This window comes from Malus sylvestris, chromosome 16 (assembly GCF_916048215.2).
Source record: "Malus sylvestris chromosome 16, drMalSylv7.2, whole genome shotgun sequence".
NCBI lineage: Eukaryota > Viridiplantae > Streptophyta > Magnoliopsida > Rosales > Rosaceae > Malus > Malus sylvestris.
In genome coordinates, this window is record NC_062275.1 from 2,151,889 (window position 1) to 2,171,252 (window position 19,364).

A 19,364-nucleotide genomic window follows, 5' to 3' on the forward strand; every position below is an offset into this window, starting at 1 on the left:
TAAAAATGTGGTTTTTCGTTAAAGTAAACAGTACCAAGAACTTTTCGTTAAAGTTCCCTTATATTTTAGGTTCAGTTTTCATACCATACAATGGTCAATTTAATTGAATTTGTTATTCACAAGATTCGAATATAAACCTCTCACTTTTAAACGAAAAAGAATACCATCACACTGTAGTATAGGGTGGTTTCTCTGTTGCTATTTACGTTCCTTTTTGTATCGTTTGGTATGCAGGGACGGAACGGGATGAGACAGGATGAGACAGAACGGAGAGAGATCAAAGATGTCCTCGGATAGAAACAAGATGGAAGAAGAAGGAGACATAGAGGTTATAATTTTGTGTTCTACGGATGTGGAACGAGTCGTTCCAGGGGATGAGCTGGAACGAAAATTTACTTAAAATTCATCCCGTGCAACAACACGTTCCACCCGTTTTAGGCGCACCAAACGTGGAACGGAACGCCTCGTCCCACTCCGTTCCGTCCTGTCTCACCAAACGGTAATAGTGGGGCATTATCGTCCTTTTACCCGAGTAATAAGAGTGGTGTGCCCTGTGCTGTGACGTGTGCGTCCCTCTCTATTTATACATCCCCAATCAACAACGCCCAACGCGTAGACGCTTCTGGAAAGCTAAAAGTCAAGCCCGATCTGTCTCTCTCATCTCTCATGTACGTTACTGCTGCTAATCCTATTAACTAGTTCAGTCAATTGTCAATTTAGGGTTTTGTCTTTGTTTCATTGACTTCCTTCAACTGTTATGTATCGTAAAATTTGGGGTTTTGATCCTAAAGTTTCTGTCTTTGAATGTTTAGCGGGTCTCTGGGTTTGAGATTTTTTTTGTTTAATTAATCATGAGGGGACTGTATATGTGTTCATTCTGGAGTTTCTGTTTGGTTACTGAGAAAAAGAAAAACTTTAGTTAGCGAAAGTAAATTGCGCGCTCTTAAATGTTTCAATTCATCGTGATGCGAAGCATTGGATTTTTTATTTGGGTTTTTGTTAATTTGAAGATTGATGCTGCGAAAATTAGATAACCGGCCTCATTAAGTCTCAAATTTTTGTGCTCGCATGTATACGAGTCAAATGATAGGATAGCATTGAAGCACATATATCGTCCTACAGAAATCGAATTGATTCTAATAGTCTTACTAACTAAATTGAAACACATTATAATTGAGAAGTTCTATCGAAAAAGATAGAAGATTTTGCATTAAACTGAAACAAAATAAAGCTCGAAAATAAAATGCATGTAAATAATAAAATGAAAACATAAGAAAACAAGACCTAGGGTATCCGAATTCACCATAACGAATTCTACTTAATTTCCTTAATATGTTATGCTCAAGTAGTTCTTCAATATTAATGATCGATTTTTTCTAAATTATTCAACGGTCATGGCATCCTTACATGTTAACCCTCAATGGCATCTAGATGAATTTAAACAAGTAATGACCCATTAAGCTTTATAGAAATTGTTGGAAAATAACACAAACCCTAATTCCATGGCATCTACCAATAGGTGTTTATGGTATCAATTACAAGAAGCTAAACCCAAGTTAAGTATGAAATCTACTCTAACTTGCATCAAATCAACTTAACTAAAACTTAGATGGTGATCAAGCAACAACAACAACAACAACAAAGCCTTTTCCCACTAAGTGGGGTCGGCTATATGAATCCTAGAACGCCATTGCGCTCGGTTTTGTGTCATGTCCTCCGTTAGATCCAAGTACTCTAAGTCTTTTCTTAGAGTCTCTTCCAAAGTTTTCCTAGGTCTTCCTCTACCCCTTCGGCCCTGAACCTCTGTCCCGTAGTCACATCTTCGAACCGGAGCGTCATTCGACCTTCTTTGCACATGTCCAAATCACCGGAGCCGATTTTCTCTCATCTTTCCTACAATTTCGGCTACTCCTACTTTACCTCGGATATCCTCATTCCCAATTTTATCCTTTCTCGTGTGCCCACACATCCCACGAAGCATCCTCATCTCCGCTACACCCATTTTGTGTACGTGTTGATGCTTCACCGCCCAACATTTTGTGTCATACAACATCGCTGGCCTTATTGCCGTCCTATAAAATTTTCCCTTGAGCTTCAGTGGCCTACGACGGTCACACAACACGCCGGATGCATTCTTACACTTCATCCATCCAGCTCGTATTCTATGGTTGAGATCTCCATCTAATTCTCCGTTCTCTTGCAAGATAGATCCTAGGTAGCGAAAACGGTCGCTTTTTGTGATCTTCGCTAGATTGCTCCGGTCATTAGTGTGGATAAGTATATAAATGGATAGAGATAGGAAAGCAAACACAAGATGTACGTGGTTCACCCAGATTGGCTACGTCCACGGAATAGAAGAGTTCTCATTAATTGTGAAGGGTTTACACAAGTACATAGGTTCAAGCTCTCCTTTAGTGAGTACAAGTGAATGATTTAGTACAAATGACAATAGGAAATATTGTGGGAGAATGATCTCGTAATCACGAAACTTCTAAGTATCGGAGTGTGGTGTCGTCTTGACTTGCCTTATCTGTCTCATAGGTAGATGTGGCATCTTCTCTGGAAGTACTCTTCCTCCATCCAGGGGTGGTATCTTTAACTGGTGGAGATGCACAAGGTAATGTATCAATTTCACTTGAAGCTTACTTATAGTTTCAGGCTTGGTCAAGCGCGATACAAACCATGTAGTAAGAGTCCCCCAAGTCGCCGAGCTAGGGGGTCTGCTGAAAGAGGTGACAGACAAGGTAAGCAATCAGAGCTCCGACTGATTGTTCACCTTCTTCCCATCTTGCAGCAGCATGAAGGATAAAGAGAAGAAAAATGAGAAGAGATGATATGAGATACTTTTGCTTTTGAAGAAGTAACTTTCCACAGGCTTATTCTTGAACTGAGCTGGAGGGTTTTCTGGTTTCCTCCAGAGTATAAGGCCGACTGAAGAATTTGAGGGTCAAAACAAGTCCATCAAATCTAGAGTACGTTCCACCCTGCTGATATGGGATACTTTTGCTTTTGACAGAGTAATGGATGTATCGGCACGTGTGCTGTTACGCTTGTCTCCACATGCTTCCTTGTATCCTTCGCACTTGCCCTATCTGTTCCTCAAGCAGATGCGGAATCTTCCCTGGAAACATAAGATGTTGAAGATGAGTACTCGAGAGCAATGCCAGGTAAGTAATCAGGTAAGGGGTTCCAGGCAGTCAGTTCCTGGCTGGAAGCTTGATTCCAAGTGCTGACTGATTGCTCTCTTTCTCCTTGTCTTGCAGGTAAAAACAAGGCCAAAGGAAAAGACAGGGAAAAAGCATGATATGGGATACTCTTGCTTTTAACCCTGATGATATGAGATATTCTTGCTCTAGTATAGCTTGTTTGCAGAGGTATTATCGGGGGGAAAGAAAGCTGAATATTTCGAAAGGCTTCGTTGGGAGTGCCCTCTCAGATATGATGAAGGGTTGAGCATTTTTGCAGGTTTGCCTGTCTGTTGGGGATGAAGGTCGACATATATAGGAGTCTCCCTAACAAGTAGTAATGCTATTCCTTTACCCTGCTTGGTCATAGCACGGTAGTGGGAGCTGCCAGTTTCACATGTTTTAACTCTGTCAGAGCACTTTGAAAAAGTGGTCTGTGGTATCTGGCTCTCGAGATTCGGAGAACGATGCCTCTTCGATTTTTGAGAAAGCAATCATGCTGGGGGTCTGGCTCTCGAGATTCGGAGAGCAGTGTCTCTTCGATTTTTGAGAAAGTAATCATGTTGGGAGTCTGGCTCTCGAGATTCGGAGGGCGGTGCCTCTTCGATTTTGGAGCAAGCAATCTTGTTGGGAGTGTTGTCTCGAATGTGAGTAAAGGTTGGGCATGTTTGTTAGTCTACCTTGCCACGAAGCACAAAGGTTGACACACAGGGACTTTCCAATTATCCAGCAATGGTACTGTTCCTTTACCCTCTCTTCGATTTTGAGAAAGTAGTCATGTTGGGAGTCTGGCTCTCGAGGTTCGGAGGATGGTGTCTCTTCGATTTTGGAGCAAGCAATCTTGTTGGGAGTGTTTTCTCGAATGTGAGTAAAGGTTGGGCATGTTTGCTAGTCTACCTTGCCACGAAGCACAGAGGTTGACAAACAGGGACTTTCCAATTATCCAGCAGTGGTATTGTTCCTTTACCCTTGTGGGTAATAATATGGTAGCTAGAACTTCAAAATTTATGTGTCTAAACTTTGTTAGTGCTGTTTCTTTGCTATTCTTTTACCTTTCTTGGTCAGAGCGATGTAGTGGGAGCTGCAAGCTTCACGTGCTCAACTTTGGCAGAAAACTTTGGCAAAGTTATCTGTGGTACCCATGAGCTATTGTTGCGTGTGAGAAGTGGGTGATTGAACAGTAAGATTCATGTGCTTTCTACTTCCCCAGAAGTCTTCGACAGAATGCCCATAATTTCTGCAAAGCTGAGTGTGCGTGTGACAGGTGCTGACAAGGCTAGAAAAGTAGGTGCCTCTTCGATTTCTGAGATCGGCCCTCGTGGTCTCTGAGCAGCCCAGCTTTTGAGAAAGCGAGCGCCTCTTCGATTGATTCGGAGAACGATGCCTCATCGATTTTTGAGAAAGCAATCATGCTGGGGGTCTGGCTCTCGAAGATTCGGGGAGCAGTGTCTCTTCGATTTTTGAGAAAGTAATCATGTTGGGAGTCTGGCTCTCGAGATTCGGAGGGCGGTGCCTCTTCGATTTTGGAGCAAGCAATCTTGTTGGGAGTGTTTTCTCGAATGTGAGTAAAGGTTGGGCATGTTTGCTAGTCTACCTTGCCATGAAGCACAGAGGTTGACACACAGGGACTTTCCAATTATCCAGCAATGGTACTGTTCCTTTACCCTCTCTTCGATTTTTAAGAAAGTAGTCATGTTGAGAGTCTGGCTCTCGAGATTCGGAGGACGGTGCATCTTCGATTTTGGAGCAAGCAATCTTATTGGGAGTGTTTTCTCGAATGTGAGTAAAGGTTGGGCATGTTTGCTAGTCTACCTTGCCACGAAACACAGAGGTTGACACACAAGGACTTTCCAATTATCCAGCAGTGGTACTGTTCCTTTACCCTTGTGGGTAATAATATGGTAGCTAGACCTTCAAAATTTATGGGTCTAAACTTTGTTAGTGCTGTTTCTTTGCTATTCTTTTACCCTTCTTGGTCAGAGCGATGTAGTAGGAGCTGCAAGCTTCACGTGCTCAACTTTGGCAGAGAACTTTGGCAAAGTTATCTGTGGTACCCATGAGCTATTGTTGCGTGTGGGAAGTGGGTGATTGAACAGTAAGATTCATGTGTTTTCTACTTCCCCAGAAGTCTTCGACAGAATGCCCATAATTTTCGCAAAGCTGAGTGTGCGTGTGACAGGTGCTGACAAGGCTGGAAAAGTAGGTGCCTCTTCGATTTCTGAGATCGGCCCTCGTGGTCTCTGGGGAGCCCAGCTTTTGAGAAAGCGAGCGCCTCTTCGATTTCTGAGATCAGCCTTCGAGGTCTTTGAGCAGCCCAACTTTTGAGAAAACAAACGCCTCTTCGATTTCTGAGATCAACCCTCGTGATCTCTAAGCAGCCCAGCTTTTGAGAAAGCAAACGCCTCTTCGATTTCTGAGCAGGCGCCTCTTCGATTTCTGAAGCTCCGTCGAGTGCAGATTTTTATAGGGGCTGGCATTAAGTTCCAAAGCACACTTGAATCTCCACCAGTAGAAGCTTCATTCTTGCACTTCTAAGATCTTGATTTGTCCGACCTCTTCTCTCTTCAACACCTTTGAAAATGTCTGGCCCCTCCGACCGTCGTTTTGACTTGAACCTTATTGAAGAGGCAGCCCCGCCTTCTCCAGACAACATATGGCGCCCATCCTTCGTCTCCCCTACTGGTCCTCTTACCGTTGGGGATTCCGTGATGAAGAATGATATGACCGCTGCGGTGGTGGCCAGGAACCTTCTCACTCCCAAAGATAACAGACTACTTTCCAAACGGTCTGATGAGTTAGCTGTTAAGGATTCGCTGGCTCTCAGTGTTCAGTGTGCAGGTTCTGTGTCTAATATGGCCCAACGCCTATTTGCTCGAACCCGCCAAGTTGAATCATTGGCGGCTGAAGTGATGAGTCTCAAACAGGAGATTAGAGGGCTCAAGCATGAGAATAAACAGTTGCACCGGCTCGCACATGACTATGCTACAAACATGAAGAGGAAGCTTGACCAGATGAAGGAAACTGATGGTCAGGTTTTACTTGATCATCAGAGATTTGTGGGTTTGTTCCAAAGGCATTTATTGCCTTCGTCTTCTGGGGCTGTACCGCGTAATGAAGCTCCAAATGATCAACCTCTGATGCCTCCTCCTTCTAGGGTTCTGTCCAGTACTGAGGCTCCAAATGATCCCCCTCCGGTGCCTTCTCTTTCTGGGGCTCTACCGACTGCTGAGACTTCTCCTAAGCAACCTTTGTGAAGGCTCCCTCTTGTGTGTTTATTTTGACTCATGTATATGTACATATTTGTAGCTTATCGGGGATATCAATAAATAAGCTTTCCTTCATTTCAACGTATTGTGTTAGATACACCAAAGCCTTCTTCGCTAAGTTCTTTGAATTTTCTTTTGTTGAAGCTTGTATGTTGAAGCTTTCTGAGTGGAGCATGTAGGTTGGGGTAGTGTTCCCTTAATTTTCCGAGTGAGGAAAACTTCTCGGTTGGAGACTTGGAAAATCCAAGTCACTGAGTGGGATCGGCTATATGAATCTTAGAACGCCATTGTGCTCGATCATGTGTCATGTCCTTCGTTAGATCCAAGTACTCTAAGTCTTTTCTTAGAGTCTCTTCCAAAGTTTTCCTAGGTCTTCCTCTACCCCTTCGGCCCTGAACCTCTGTCCCATAGTCGCATCTTCTAATCGGAGCGTCAGTAGGCCTTCTTTGCACATGTCCAAACCACCGTAACCGATTTTCTCTCATCTTTCCTTCAATTTCGGCTACTCCTACTTTACCCCGGATATCCTCATTCCTAATCTTATCCTTTCTCGTATGCCCACACATCCAACGAAGCATCCTCATCTCCGCTACACCCATTTTGTGTACGTGTTGATGTTTCACCGCCCAACATTCTGTGCCATACAGCATCGCCGGCCTTATTGCCGTCCTATAAAATTTTCCCTTGAGCTTCAGTGGCATACGGCGGTCACATAACACGCCGGATGCACTCTTCCACTTCATCCATCCAGCTTGTATTCTATGGTTGAGATCTCCATCTAATTCTCCGTTCTTTTGCAAGATAGATCCTAGGTAACGAAAACGGTCGCTCTTTGGTATTTCTTGATCTCCGATCCTCACCCCTAACTCGTTTTGGCCTCCATTTGCACTGAACTTGCACTCCATATATTCTGTCTTTGATCGGCTTAGGCGAAGACCTTTAGATTCCAACACTTCTCTCCAAAGGTTAAGCTTTGCATTTACCCCTTCCTGAGTTTCATCTATCAACACTATATCGTCTGCGAAAAGCATACACCAAGGAATATCATCTTGAATATGTCCTGTTAACTCATCCATTACCAACGCAAAAAGGTAAGGACTTAAGGATGAGCCTTGATGTAATCCTACAGTTATGGGAAAGCTTTCGGTTTGTCCTTCATGAGTTCTTACGGCAGTCTTTGCTCCTTCATACATATCCTTTATAGCTTGGATATATGCTACTCGTACTCCTTTCTTCTCTAAAATCCTCCAAAGAATGTCTCTTGGGACCCTATCATACGCTTTTTCCAAATCTATAAAGACCATGTGTAAATCCTTTTTCCCATCTCTATATCTTTCCATCAATCTTCGTAAGAGATAGATTGCCTCCATGGTTGAGCGCCCTGGCATGAACCCGAATTGGTTGTCCGAAACCCGTGTCTCTTGCCTCAATCTATGCTCAATGACTCTCTCCCAGAGCTTCATTGTATGACTCATTAGCTTAATACCCCTATAGTTCATGCAATTTTGTACGTCGCCCTTATTCTTGTAGATAGGCACCAAAGTGCTCGTTCGCCACTCATTTGGCATCTTCTTCGTTTTCAAAATCCTATTGAAAAGGTCAGTGAGCCATGTTATACCTGTCTCTCCCAAAAGTTTCCACACTTCGATTGGTATATCGTCTGGGCCTATTGCTTTTTTATGCTTCATCTTCTTCAAAGCTACAACCACTTCTTCCTTCCGGATTCGACGATAAAAAGAGTAGTTTCTACACTCTTCTGAGTTACTCAACTCCCCTAAAGAAGCACTCATTTCATGTCCTTCATTGAAGAGATTATGAAAATAACCTCTCCATCTGTCTTTAACCGCGTTCTCTGTAGCAAGAACCTTTCCATCCTCATCCTTGATGCACCTCACTTGGTTTAGGTCCCTTGTCTTCTTTTCCCTTGCTCTAGATAGTTTATAGATATCCAACTCTCCTTCTTTGGTATCTAGTCGTTTATACATATCGTCGTAAGCCGCTAACTTAGCTTCTCTGACAGCTTTCTTCGCCTCTTGCTTCGCTTTTCTATACCTTTCACCATTTTCATCGGTCCTCTCCTTGTATAAGGCTTTACAACATTCCTTCTTAGCCTTCACCTTTGTTTGTACCTCCTCATTCCACCACCAAGATTCCTTTTGGTGTGGGGCAAAGCCCTTGGACTCTCCTAATACCTCTTTTGCTACTTTTCGGATACAACTAGCCATGGAATCCCACATTTGGCTAGCTTCCCCCTCTCTATCCCACACACATTGGGTGATTACCTTCTCTTTGAAAATGGCTTGTTTTTCTTTTTTTAGATTCCACCATCTAGTCCTTGGGCACTTCCAAGTCTTGTTCTTTTGTCTTACTCTTTTGATATGTACATCCATCACCAACAAGCGATGTTGATTAGCCACGCTCTCTCCTGGTATAACTTTGCAATCCTTACAAGTTATACGATCCCCTTTCCTCATTAGAAGAAAATCTAAATAAAAATCAAGCGCATTACGAATAGCATAAGATATTCAATAAGGAAGAAAAACTTGATAATAAGTTAATAACAATGCCACAAGGCAATTAAGTATTCATGATTAGGCTACATCGTAGCCTAGAAAAACTATAAACTTCTCTTCCTCTTCCCTTCTTTGCCGCAGCCCCTCTAAAGTGTGATATATTATGGTAGCTTTTTTCTCAAAAGGAGAATGAGTCTCCTTTATTAACACCCACGGCAAACATTGGAAATACCAAGTAGAAATGGTCAAATAAATGACCACTAATCCTACCTCTAATGGACTTTGAAGTCCTTGTTAAACAAAATGAAAAATAAACGAAAATAATAAAAACTAGTAATTATGTCTCCCCTAAAAGCCATTGAATAGCATTCCCATGTCCATTTGTTATCCAATACCGTTGCTTCTTCTTTTTACTGTAATGCATGTCGTTGTACAGAAGTAGACTCTTGCCCAATTGGAATTTCACTCTAGACATCCGAAAAAGCTTGTTTTCCATTCCTTTTTTGCATAACTCCGGTATTGAATGCCTATAAAATAAGACAATAGATTTTAGTGCATTTAACCCATTCATATAGACAAAATCCAAAGGAAATATATGATAATAATATATGAAAATATGACCACATCAATTGAGTAATTGGTTTTTGACATTTGACAAAAAGGCATTACCTTGCAGGGTAGTTTGGAAGAAGAGCTGCAGCTTTGTGCTTTTGACGCTGGACTTTTGGTCTGTAGAGCTGTGGTTTGCTCCAGATAAGGTAAGAAATCCGAATTGAATTTCCGGAGTTCCGTTTCTTTTGTGATGTGAGAATTTTCATTCTTTATGTTGTGGATGTTATTCTTGGTGGAATGGTTTTGTTTTGATTGTAAACTTGGGTCGCTAATTTAACCTAGTATAGGACTGATTCAGGATGTTTCGTTTACCGGGTTTTGCGGAATACAATTCACTTTATTTGTTGGTTGGAATTTTGATATGGAAGGAGAACATTATGCACTTCCGGTCATCATCGTACCAACATGCAGATGTTGTGCTGGTTTTTATATCTAAATGGACACCAGGAGGTTCATGCAACTGGTTGAGGAGAAAAAGAGACGAGCCTTGGAGAAGAAAGAAGCCCCGCTGAAGTGGGAGCAGAAACTAGAAGCTGCTGCAAAGGCAAAAGCTGATGCCGAAGCCAAAGAGAGGAAGTTGAAATCTTCAAAGCATAAGAGAAGATCTGTGTCAGAGTCTGATGGCAATAGCGACACTGACAGAAGTGATGGGAGAAGAAAGTCAAGTAAAAGAACTCACAAGAAGCACGGGAATCGCTCTCACTCTGATGCAAGTGACAGTGAAGTGAGGAAGGAGAAGAAATCCAAGCGAAAGCTAAAGAAACATTCCTCAGGCTCAAGTGATGAGTATGAGAGTGATTACGAAGAAGATAGGAAGAGGAAGAAGAGAAGCCACAAAAAGCACAGGCATCATGATTCTAGATCAGATTCTGGTCCCGATTCTTCCAGTGATGATGAGTATGATGCAGTGAAGAGAAGTCAGTCGAGGCACCACAAGCACCATCAGAGGTCAGACTCAGAATCTTCTGGTTCTTATAGTGATGAAGACGAGTGAAGAACCCGAAGGGGTCATGCCAAGCACCACAAACGCCAGAGACATTTGAGATCCGTTTCCCCCGAGTCTAGTTATGAGAATGTTGAGGTTAGAGGAAAAGGCATGCAATAACAATCATTATTTTCTATTTACCGCTCACTCCGTTGATACGAAATTTGACTATAAATAAATAAAAACTAATGAAAAGAACTTGAAAACTTTGAGTTTTAATGATAAGGACAAAATAAAGGATAAAGTGAATAATACCAGGATTGACTTTTTAATGTAAAAATGTGGTTTTTCGTTAAAATGAACAGTAACAAAAGTTTTTCGTTAAAGTTCCCTAAAAATAATGTACTGGAGAGTCGATTTTATAAATTAACTGCTGAGATAATTACCAGTTTGAAAATACAAATTACAAATATATGTCAGAATCTCCCAAAATTGTTTTTATTTTGGTTTTTCCAAGCTGGGACAATTTATCCTCAGCAGTGGGAAACAAATCAATACTGTTCACTCAGTAAAGATACAACAATGTAATTTTGATAGATTAGTCAGAAATTCTTCAGTATGTTTTCGGTTGATACACCATCTGCTACAAGAATTGAGGTAACCTCCTGCAAAGAAAAATCATCTAAAAAATGTCACGTCCGCGTAGAAATTTGATCGTGCTCGAAATAGAAGCGATGATGCTCATGTTAATAGCCAGATTTAGCATTCAAACTTTTCCACAGAGACGGGCATCACAACTAAATGAAGTGGCATTTATTTGACACATGAGACCCCTCCCTTGCTGGGGTTAGTCTTTTTATCTAAGATTTCTCTTCACGTGTAATCCGCCAAGGTAAGAAAAATTCAGTAAGGTGGTGGACGAAGTCTAGCCACCCCAGATAAGGGCAGGCCACTTTTTGGTAACAACGGGGGAAAAGAACCCTAAACAACCTAACTCAACTCAGCATAACGCAACTTAGAAAGACAAGGGACATCAACCATTAGAGCTACACCAATCCAAGGAGGACTAATGAACACATGGCAACCAGGCCATTTTAATATCACAAATGGTGACTAAATCTATTACGGCCCAGAAGACGAACCTCTTTTCAATATAGAAACATAAGACGAGAAAATTAGCAGCTGCCAATAGATGTACTATAGTGAAGGATGGCAATCCCACAGAAACTAGGACCAAAATTGGTTTCGTAATCAGCAAATGCTTCTAAGCAGATGAGATATAGTTAGACTGAGGACAAGCTCATATCTATTTTTTGTTTAATTTTCGCACAAAAAAAAGGTGTCGAATACATTCATAAATAGATAGTGACCTCAACATCATCTACTGCAGAAATCTTCCCTCCAACATGTGCCTTACAGCTTTGCTTCTTTCAGTAAAATGGCTTGGTCCAAGACCATTAAAGTGTGCAGCATTTTCGGTTATCTTTACTACTTACACTCGGAGTTTAGAACCCTAGACCAAAATTCATTTTTATGCGGAACCCCAGAGGCCAAATACATTCGGCCCTCAGGTGAAGACTATAATAGGTGGTCTAAACTAGTAAACACGAGTCCACGACAGTGGTAGCACCTTGTCTGGTGCAGATCAAGACTCAGAATATGAAGTTGTCTTATATCAAAGTTATATATTCACAGAACAATATCAATCTTCAAGCCCATGTTCGACATTGAACATGGAAAAAGACACGATGGATTCAGCCGGTCCGGCCATAACCAAACTTGAAAATCGACATTCAGCCGATTATAAGTTTTCATTACCATGTAGCCACAAGATCTCATCTAATACGAACCCAAAAGATGCTTAGAAAATATTCAATAAACAAGTAGACACACACTTGAAATATAACAATAACAAACGTAACGAATGCAAACTAAAAAATGTGAATTGGACAGAAAGGATACCTCAGTCATCTGCTTCTGCCCACATAAAACAGCAGCTGTAGAGGGAGGGTTATCAATTTGCTTGGCTCTGGAAAAGGCCGCCTGAAAATGTATAACCACAGAAGCCATTAACTCCGTACGCAGAAGTGGAAACACTTGGAATAAAACTTAGGGCGCATGGGGTGAAGGTCTACCTGCACATAGCCGCTTTGTCCCGTCCAACCGCCGTGGGGTTGTGATAGTACTGGCTCAATCTCAACACCTGAAGATTCCCAGTCCTTAAATCTATCCTGTTAGAAATTAGACAATCAAGTAGCGGAATTAATCAAAGTCATAAATTGAATTGGGGAAATGAAAATAAATAAATGAACAGAGTAAATACCTGATACGCCATTCTGTCAAGGTTTCTGGCGCCATAAAATAGCTTCACGGCGGATCTCTTATCGGCGCTAAACCCCGATTCGATCAGAGACCGGATTGGACTGCACATATTCAAGAGCTGTGTCATGTCAAATTGCTTGTAACACTCGATTAAATTCACTTGAATTCGATTTTTTCTACTTTTACGAACCTGATTCCAGATCCCGTGGCGAAAATTAGAACCGTAGGGTAATTTTCCGGCGGTTCGATCCGTTCAACGTCGAAGCCTTTTCCCATGACCTGGCTGAGCTCCACCACGGCCCCTCTCTTGAGCCCGCACAGAAGCTCCGCCGTGGACCCGGCCACGCTCTTCACCAAAAACTCAAACACCCCTTTTGTGGACGCCAACGATGGCGGCGACGCGATGGCCAGAAACGAGGGCTTCGACTCGTCCGGGACGCGAAGCTGGAGGTACTGGCCGGCTCGCGTGTGGGACGAGGCGAGGTCGGGGGCGTCGGACAGGTCGACGCGGACGTGGAAGAGCGACTCGGCGGCCGGTTCTATCTCGGAGAGCGGGGCAGGGGTCCAGAGGGCGGTGTCTTGGCGTACGGCGGCGGCGACGGTGGCGAAGCGGTGGCGGCGTAGTTTTAGGTGGTGGGGGTTGAGGCGGCGCAGGATAGACATGGGGTGGAGGGGGGAGCTAAGGTGCACATGGGAGTGGAGGGTGACCGATGCGGGTTGGAAGATTGCGAGTGACATAGCTGTTGGGTTTGGGCTTGAGACGGTTTTATGTTGTGGCCCGGGGGGGGGGGGGGGGGGTGGGGTTGTGGGGGTGCGGAGGGCGGCGCCGAAGCTGGTGATCAAATTAACACGAAGACTCTAGCGATGTGGGTTGAGGTTAGACTGGTAATTGGATAGCCGCGAGTCCACGTGGCATGGTTTTGTTAGATCCTAGACTTGTGGAGGATAACTGATCAAGCAGATGATCGAAGCCATTGGTTGTAAAGTAATTTACATGAAACGTAATGAGGTCCCGACTCAGTAATACAACGTTAAATATCTTTCGTGCAATCTTCCTTTAACACTGCATCGACAACGACGATGACAACAACAAAATTTTATTCTATTAAAGGAAGTTTGCTGTATAAATCATAAGTAACATTACGTTTAATTTCACGCTAAATCTTCTGTTATCTTCAAGTATTTCATATATTTTTTATAATTTATTTCCAAATCTTCCTTTTATCTTTGTCTGCCTCTTAAGCTTTGAGCCTTCATATGATAATCTAATCGAAGCCTTCGTAGGTCTTTGGTTTACATATTTCTGATTCTCTCATTTTATCTTTAATTGCTACCACTCCTACGTACTTAATTCTATTGTTTCTCGTGCGCCCACAAATCCAACTAAGATTCTCATCTCCGCTACGCTGCATGAACGAATTTCTTCTTTTAATTTTGCGATCAAGGATGGAAGAAAGGGCGTCCGAGTTCAATGATATCCTCGACTGTAACATTCAAATGATGACGGTAACGCAATAGCATTAGATCAGCAACTCAACAAAAAGACGTACATATGAGGTGAAGACGAGCAAATTCGAAAACAAGGCATGGTCTCCAACTATCAAGCAATTAACATGAAAAAGTGGGTTTATGACTTTAACAATCATCGGTGCACCAGAATTCAAATGTTTTAAATTTGAAAAGGAACAAAATACAATATACACGCGGTCGTCCTCTTTGTTTTCCTTCCCCTTATTGAACAACAAGAAGAAAAAAAAAGGGGATCGGCCCATTGACACCATTTCTCTGTCACTCCGCTGCAATAAGCTTAAATCTGAAATGCGAAGTGCTCATACAGTTTTGTCTCAAAAATGAAAATCCTGTTCGCTTGGCAATGCCAGCTGCATCTAAGATTATTTGGGTTTTTCGCAATTATCAAACATAAAACAACAGAAAAGATGATTAAGCAGCGGACTCCTTGGAAATCTTCTCTGCCTTGGCAATGACCTCCTCAATACCTCCAACCATGTAGAACGATTGTTCTGGAAGGTCATCGTACTTTCCGTCCAACACACTCTGTCAACAAAATTACAAAAACAATTATACGAATTGAGCTCATAAGTACTCGTATCATTATTCTAAAAGCATCTTATTTAAGCTTTGGTAATGTTCCTGAGTGCAAAATGATGGATGCATTCATGAAAACAAACAAATTACTCGCTTTCAATTGATCGTGAACTGATAGCCAAAAGGTACAAACTACATCTCACCATTACGCAGTCATAAACAAAATGATTATCGAGATAATAAATTATTATACCAGATCTCGATGGAATTTTGCTAACCTCACCCTACTCTTACAGATTGATTCTCATGTTACTACTTAGTTTGAGTAAAAATCAATCAACAAATTGAACTACAATGCAATTTGAGGAGCAGATGCATTTTTCCTGAATCTATCAGGACAGACTAATATTAAGTAATCAATCTTTGTCTATGAGAAAACCTCCTTAAATTGTAAGCAGGTAACTGAGATGATAATAGAAAGAACTTCAGTGTGAAATATATGGAGACATGCAGAATGGAGATTGAGAGAGAGAGAGAGAGAGAGAGAGAGAGAGAGAGAGAGAGAGAGAGAGAGAGAGAGAGAGGAGGGAGAGGGGGTACCTGGAAGGAGGTAATGCTTTCTTTCAACTCCACGTACTTCCCAGGGGCACCCGTGAAAACTTCTGCAACGTGGAACGGCTGACTCAAGAACCGTGAAATCTTACGAGCACGGGCTACAGTCAACTTATCATCTTCACTGAGCTCGTCCATCCCCAAAATAGCAATAATATCTTGCAAATTCTTGTAGTTCTGAAGAACCTTCTGGACACCACGAGCAGTGTTGTAGTGCTCCTCACCCAAAATATGAGGGGAGAGCATACGAGATGTGGAATCAAGAGGATCCACAGCAGGATAGATACCAAGCTCAGAGATCTGTTCAATGCAAAACATCAACAAGGTTAGCAAGAGATGGCATGGAAAGATTGTTTTACTATTAGTCCATATAGACACGTCAGACCTGTCGTGAAAGCACAGTTGTGGCATCTAAGTGAGCAAAGGTAGTGGCAGGAGCAGGATCTGTCAAGTCATCAGCAGGCACATAGATAGCTTGGACAGAAGTGATGGAACCCTTCTTGGTAGTTGTGATACGCTCCTGAAGACCTCCAAGATCAGTAGCTAAAGTAGGTTGGTACCCGACAGCAGATGGGATACGACCAAGCAAAGCAGACACCTCTGAGTTTGCCTGCAGGATGGACCAGAGAAAAACACAGACCATTAGATGCAATGTCTGATGACATATAATCTTCTTGTTTGAACAGGCGACATATAAGCTTTCACAGTTCTCCACCAAGAGTACTTACTTGGGTAAATCGGAAAATGTTGTCAATAAATAGAAGCACATCTTGCCCTTCAGCATCACGGAAGTGTTCAGCCACAGTGAGCCCAGTCAAACCAACACGAGCACGAGCACCAGGGGGCTCATTCATTTGACCGTACACAAGAGCACACTTGCTGTCAGCCTGACATAAGACAGAAAGAGGAGAATAGCAAATAAGGAACAACTTCCAGAAAACAGTAACAGTAACAAATGCATAGAAAGGGGTGGCATGTGAAAGCAGTCTCTACCTGCTTTTCACCTAGCTTAATGACACCACTCTCAATCATTTCCCTGTACAAGTCATTGCCCTCACGAGTACGTTCTCCGACACCAGCAAACACAGAGAAACCACCTAAACAATGAAACAAGGATATGTAAACAAGCAATAAAAACAACCAAACAAGTTTGTTAACATGCACATCTTTTTAAAAAACTGACCATGAGCCTTAGCAACGTTGTTGATAAGTTCCATAATAAGCACAGTTTTTCCCACACCAGCACCACCAAACAACCCGATCTTTCCTCCCCTTTGGTAGGGAGCAAGAAGGTCGACAACCTGTATATCAAGCAGGTGAAGTAAGTATACTTAAGCACCACATAGAATCCAAAGGCAATGGAGAAATAAAGCAAAACAGAATCAAATTCTAAAACAAATTACATAGTAAACGTTCATACCTTAATTCCAGTAACAAGGATCTGCTGCTCGGTTGCTTGCTCAACGAAAGCAGGAGCTTCTCTGTGAATGGGCAGATAGTGATCGGTGCCTGTTGGAGTGTTCACACATAAATTATCAGAAAGTGGGCGCAGTGTATTAACGTAATACACCAGAATATGTACACATCATAACCAAGTGATTATTTATTTCAAGGTTTACAAATTTCTTACTGATATCGCCTCTATGGTCAATGGGCTCTCCAATGACGTTCATGATACGGCCAAGGGTAGCCCTTCCAACAGGAACCTAAAATAGCAAATAAAAACCAAAATACAAGTCAGATTTCAAGGAAAATCCAAATGTAACCACTAAAATCATCTCCAAAACAATAAGCACATCAAGTACGCCAAAACAAAACTGTAAATGATCAGAACTAAAAAGGATAGATAGGAAAACTCCGACGAAAAGATCACAATTTGTCCACTTAAATTCTGAAGAAAATCTAGTCTTTGAGAACACGAGTAATTCTAATGGCTAACAATGCACCATAAATGTAAATCAATCAAACAACAATTCTACATTTCTACTACAAAAATGTGTACCATAAATCAATCAATAGTAGTAACACCAAGATCTGAAAACCCCCACCAACAATTCACAAATCAATCAAAACCCATCTCGTTTCTATCAATCCAATCATCAAAGTCAAACACTCATTTCTTATCAAATCAGAAAGCGCATACCGGAAAAGAATCATATATAGCTTACAGTGATCGGAGAACCGGTGTTGAGCACGCGCTGTCCTCTCACAAGCCCTTCAGTCCCATCCATAGCAATGGTCCTGACCATGTTCTCACCCAAGTGCTGAGCCACCTCGAGCACCAAGCGGATCGAGTTGTCCAGCACCTCAAGCGCCGTCAAGATCGGGGGAAGCCCCTCCTGGAACCTCACATCAACGACGGCTCCGATCACCTGGCACACCTGCCCGATCGAGCCTTTCCCGGTGAACTCGTCGGTGATTTTTCCATTCCCGGAATCCTTGCTCTTCGGAGAGGCTGAAACCGTCTGGGGCTCGGCGGCAGCGGCGGTCGCGTACTGAGCGACGCGGTTGAGGAGGTAGCCGTATGGGGAAGCGGATCGGGAAGACGGCGATGGGGATGCGACCCTGGGGTTAGGGCTTGAGATCGGAGATTTGGACGGCGCCCGGCGGACGGAGGACCGGGCAAGAGAGGATAAGAGCCTACGCGAAGCCATTTTTGTTAGGGCTTCTGATAGAGAAAGCAGAGAGAGAGTGTGAAGGAAAAGACTAGGGTTTGCGGAGTCCAGTTGCAATTGGTATATGTACAGCTGCTCGGTCCCAAAATTAGAATATTCTTTTTTTTTTTTACTTTTCACTTTTTTTCACTTTGTTATTTTTCATTTTTTTTTTTTGGATCTTTTGGGCAATTTTCCGTATTGATAGGTGGCGAGTGTGTTTGTACACGGTCTAATATATCAATTGTTATATATACAATTATTTAAATTTTTTTTTTTAATATTTAATTATTTGTATTATGATATTTAATGTATCGGATCGTGTTGTCAACACGTTAAAAAATCTTTTGTTGCCAAACACTCCCAAATGTTTAACTTTTCTTCTATTTTAATTTTCCATTTTTTTTAGTTTCATTTAATTTTCTCATTTTTTGGCATTTAAATTTCCTCTTTTTTTTAACAGGGTAATTTAATTTTATCTGATGTTGTGAAATGCATGGTACGGGCAGTGGATCTACGTCCACGGTGGCGCTATCATGTGTCAGGTTAATTTTCCTTAGGATTTGCAAGCTTGGTCGCATGAGCTTTGTATGCCCTCGCGTCGTATGGCGATTCCACATTTCCAATAAACCAGGTAACAAACAAGTCAAAGCATATTTTTAGATTTGCCTTCACACACAATTGTTTTGTTTCTTCCAATTTTATTATTCTTAGCATTAAAAGACATCACAAGTTCAAGTCTCATCTTTTCATTCATTGAAGAAAAATGAATAATGTACGCAAAAAATTTGTCACATTACTAGCAAAATTAAGCAAATTGTAAATTAGTTACTTGGAAATTACTCTAGTAAATTCGTAATGTAATTTAGTAGCAATTTCGCTTGTTCTTAGTGTCATGACTTACACGAGGAATAGTAGAGAAACTAAACTTTAGCAATGCTACTTAAACTTTGAACATTGTGTCTACTTTGTTCCGTGAACATTATTTAGGATTTGCTTTTAAAATGTCTAAAAGTGTTTTTGGTTAAATTGATTTTGAGTTCCAAAAGCATTTTAAGTGCTTTTTAGAAGAAGCATCATATATATGATTCTTGCAGGAAGCACTTAAAGTGCTTTTCCAGGATCCACTTGGATTTTTACTAAGGATTGGTATCAAAAATATTTTTACCAAAAGCGATTTCAATCATTTTAAAAACACATCCAAACGAGCCAAAGTCTTTAATTTGTGG

At 41.8% G+C, this 19,364-nt stretch overlaps 2 protein-coding genes and 1 pseudogene across 2 annotated transcripts; 1 reads left to right on the forward strand and 2 right to left on the reverse strand.

Moving 5' to 3' along the window:
* Positions 1-595: 595 nt before the first annotated feature.
* On the forward strand, positions 596-10,767 carry LOC126607589 (uncharacterized; annotated as a pseudogene).
* Positions 10,768-10,918: 151 nt separating this feature from the next.
* LOC126607586 (fruit protein pKIWI502-like) lies at positions 10,919-13,643 on the reverse strand. Its single transcript, XM_050275240.1, has 5 exons — positions 13,014-13,643; positions 12,825-12,924; positions 12,637-12,732; positions 12,464-12,544; positions 10,919-11,166 (listed from the first exon to the last, which is right to left on the reverse strand). Exons 1-5 carry the CDS (start codon positions 13,559-13,561, stop codon positions 11,104-11,106), a joined length of 888 nt encoding a protein of 295 aa, XP_050131197.1. The 5' UTR covers positions 13,562-13,643; the 3' UTR covers positions 10,919-11,103.
* Positions 13,644-14,431: 788 nt separating this feature from the next.
* Positions 14,432-18,200, reverse strand: LOC126607577 (ATP synthase subunit beta, mitochondrial). Its single transcript, XM_050275222.1, has 9 exons — positions 17,650-18,200; positions 17,112-17,187; positions 16,902-16,990; positions 16,665-16,782; positions 16,475-16,578; positions 16,210-16,368; positions 15,867-16,091; positions 15,470-15,781; positions 14,432-14,878 (listed from the first exon to the last, which is right to left on the reverse strand). Exons 1-9 carry the CDS (start codon positions 18,133-18,135, stop codon positions 14,765-14,767), a joined length of 1,683 nt encoding a protein of 560 aa, XP_050131179.1. The 5' UTR covers positions 18,136-18,200; the 3' UTR covers positions 14,432-14,764.
* Positions 18,201-19,364: the final 1,164 nt, after the last annotated feature.

Coding starts and splice junctions, on each gene's coding strand:
- LOC126607586 (XM_050275240.1), bottom strand. CDS start 13,561: ATGTCACTCGCAATCTTCCAACCCGCATCGGTCACCCTCCACTCCCAT. Junction 12,733..12,824: donor TTGACAGAATGGCGTATCAG/GTATTTACTCTG, acceptor AATTTCTAACAG/GATAGATTTAAGGACTGGGA. Junction 11,167..12,463: donor GGCAGAAGCAGATGACTGAG/GTATCCTTTCTG, acceptor TTTTCTTTGCAG/GAGGTTACCTCAATTCTTGT.
- LOC126607577 (XM_050275222.1), bottom strand. CDS start 18,135: ATGGCTTCGCGTAGGCTCTTATCCTCTCTTGCCCGGTCCTCCGTCCGC. Junction 16,783..16,901: donor TCCTTGTTACTGGAATTAAG/GTATGAACGTTT, acceptor CTTGATATACAG/GTTGTCGACCTTCTTGCTCC. Junction 16,579..16,664: donor CAACGTTGCTAAGGCTCATG/GTCAGTTTTTTA, acceptor TTCATTGTTTAG/GTGGTTTCTCTGTGTTTGCT.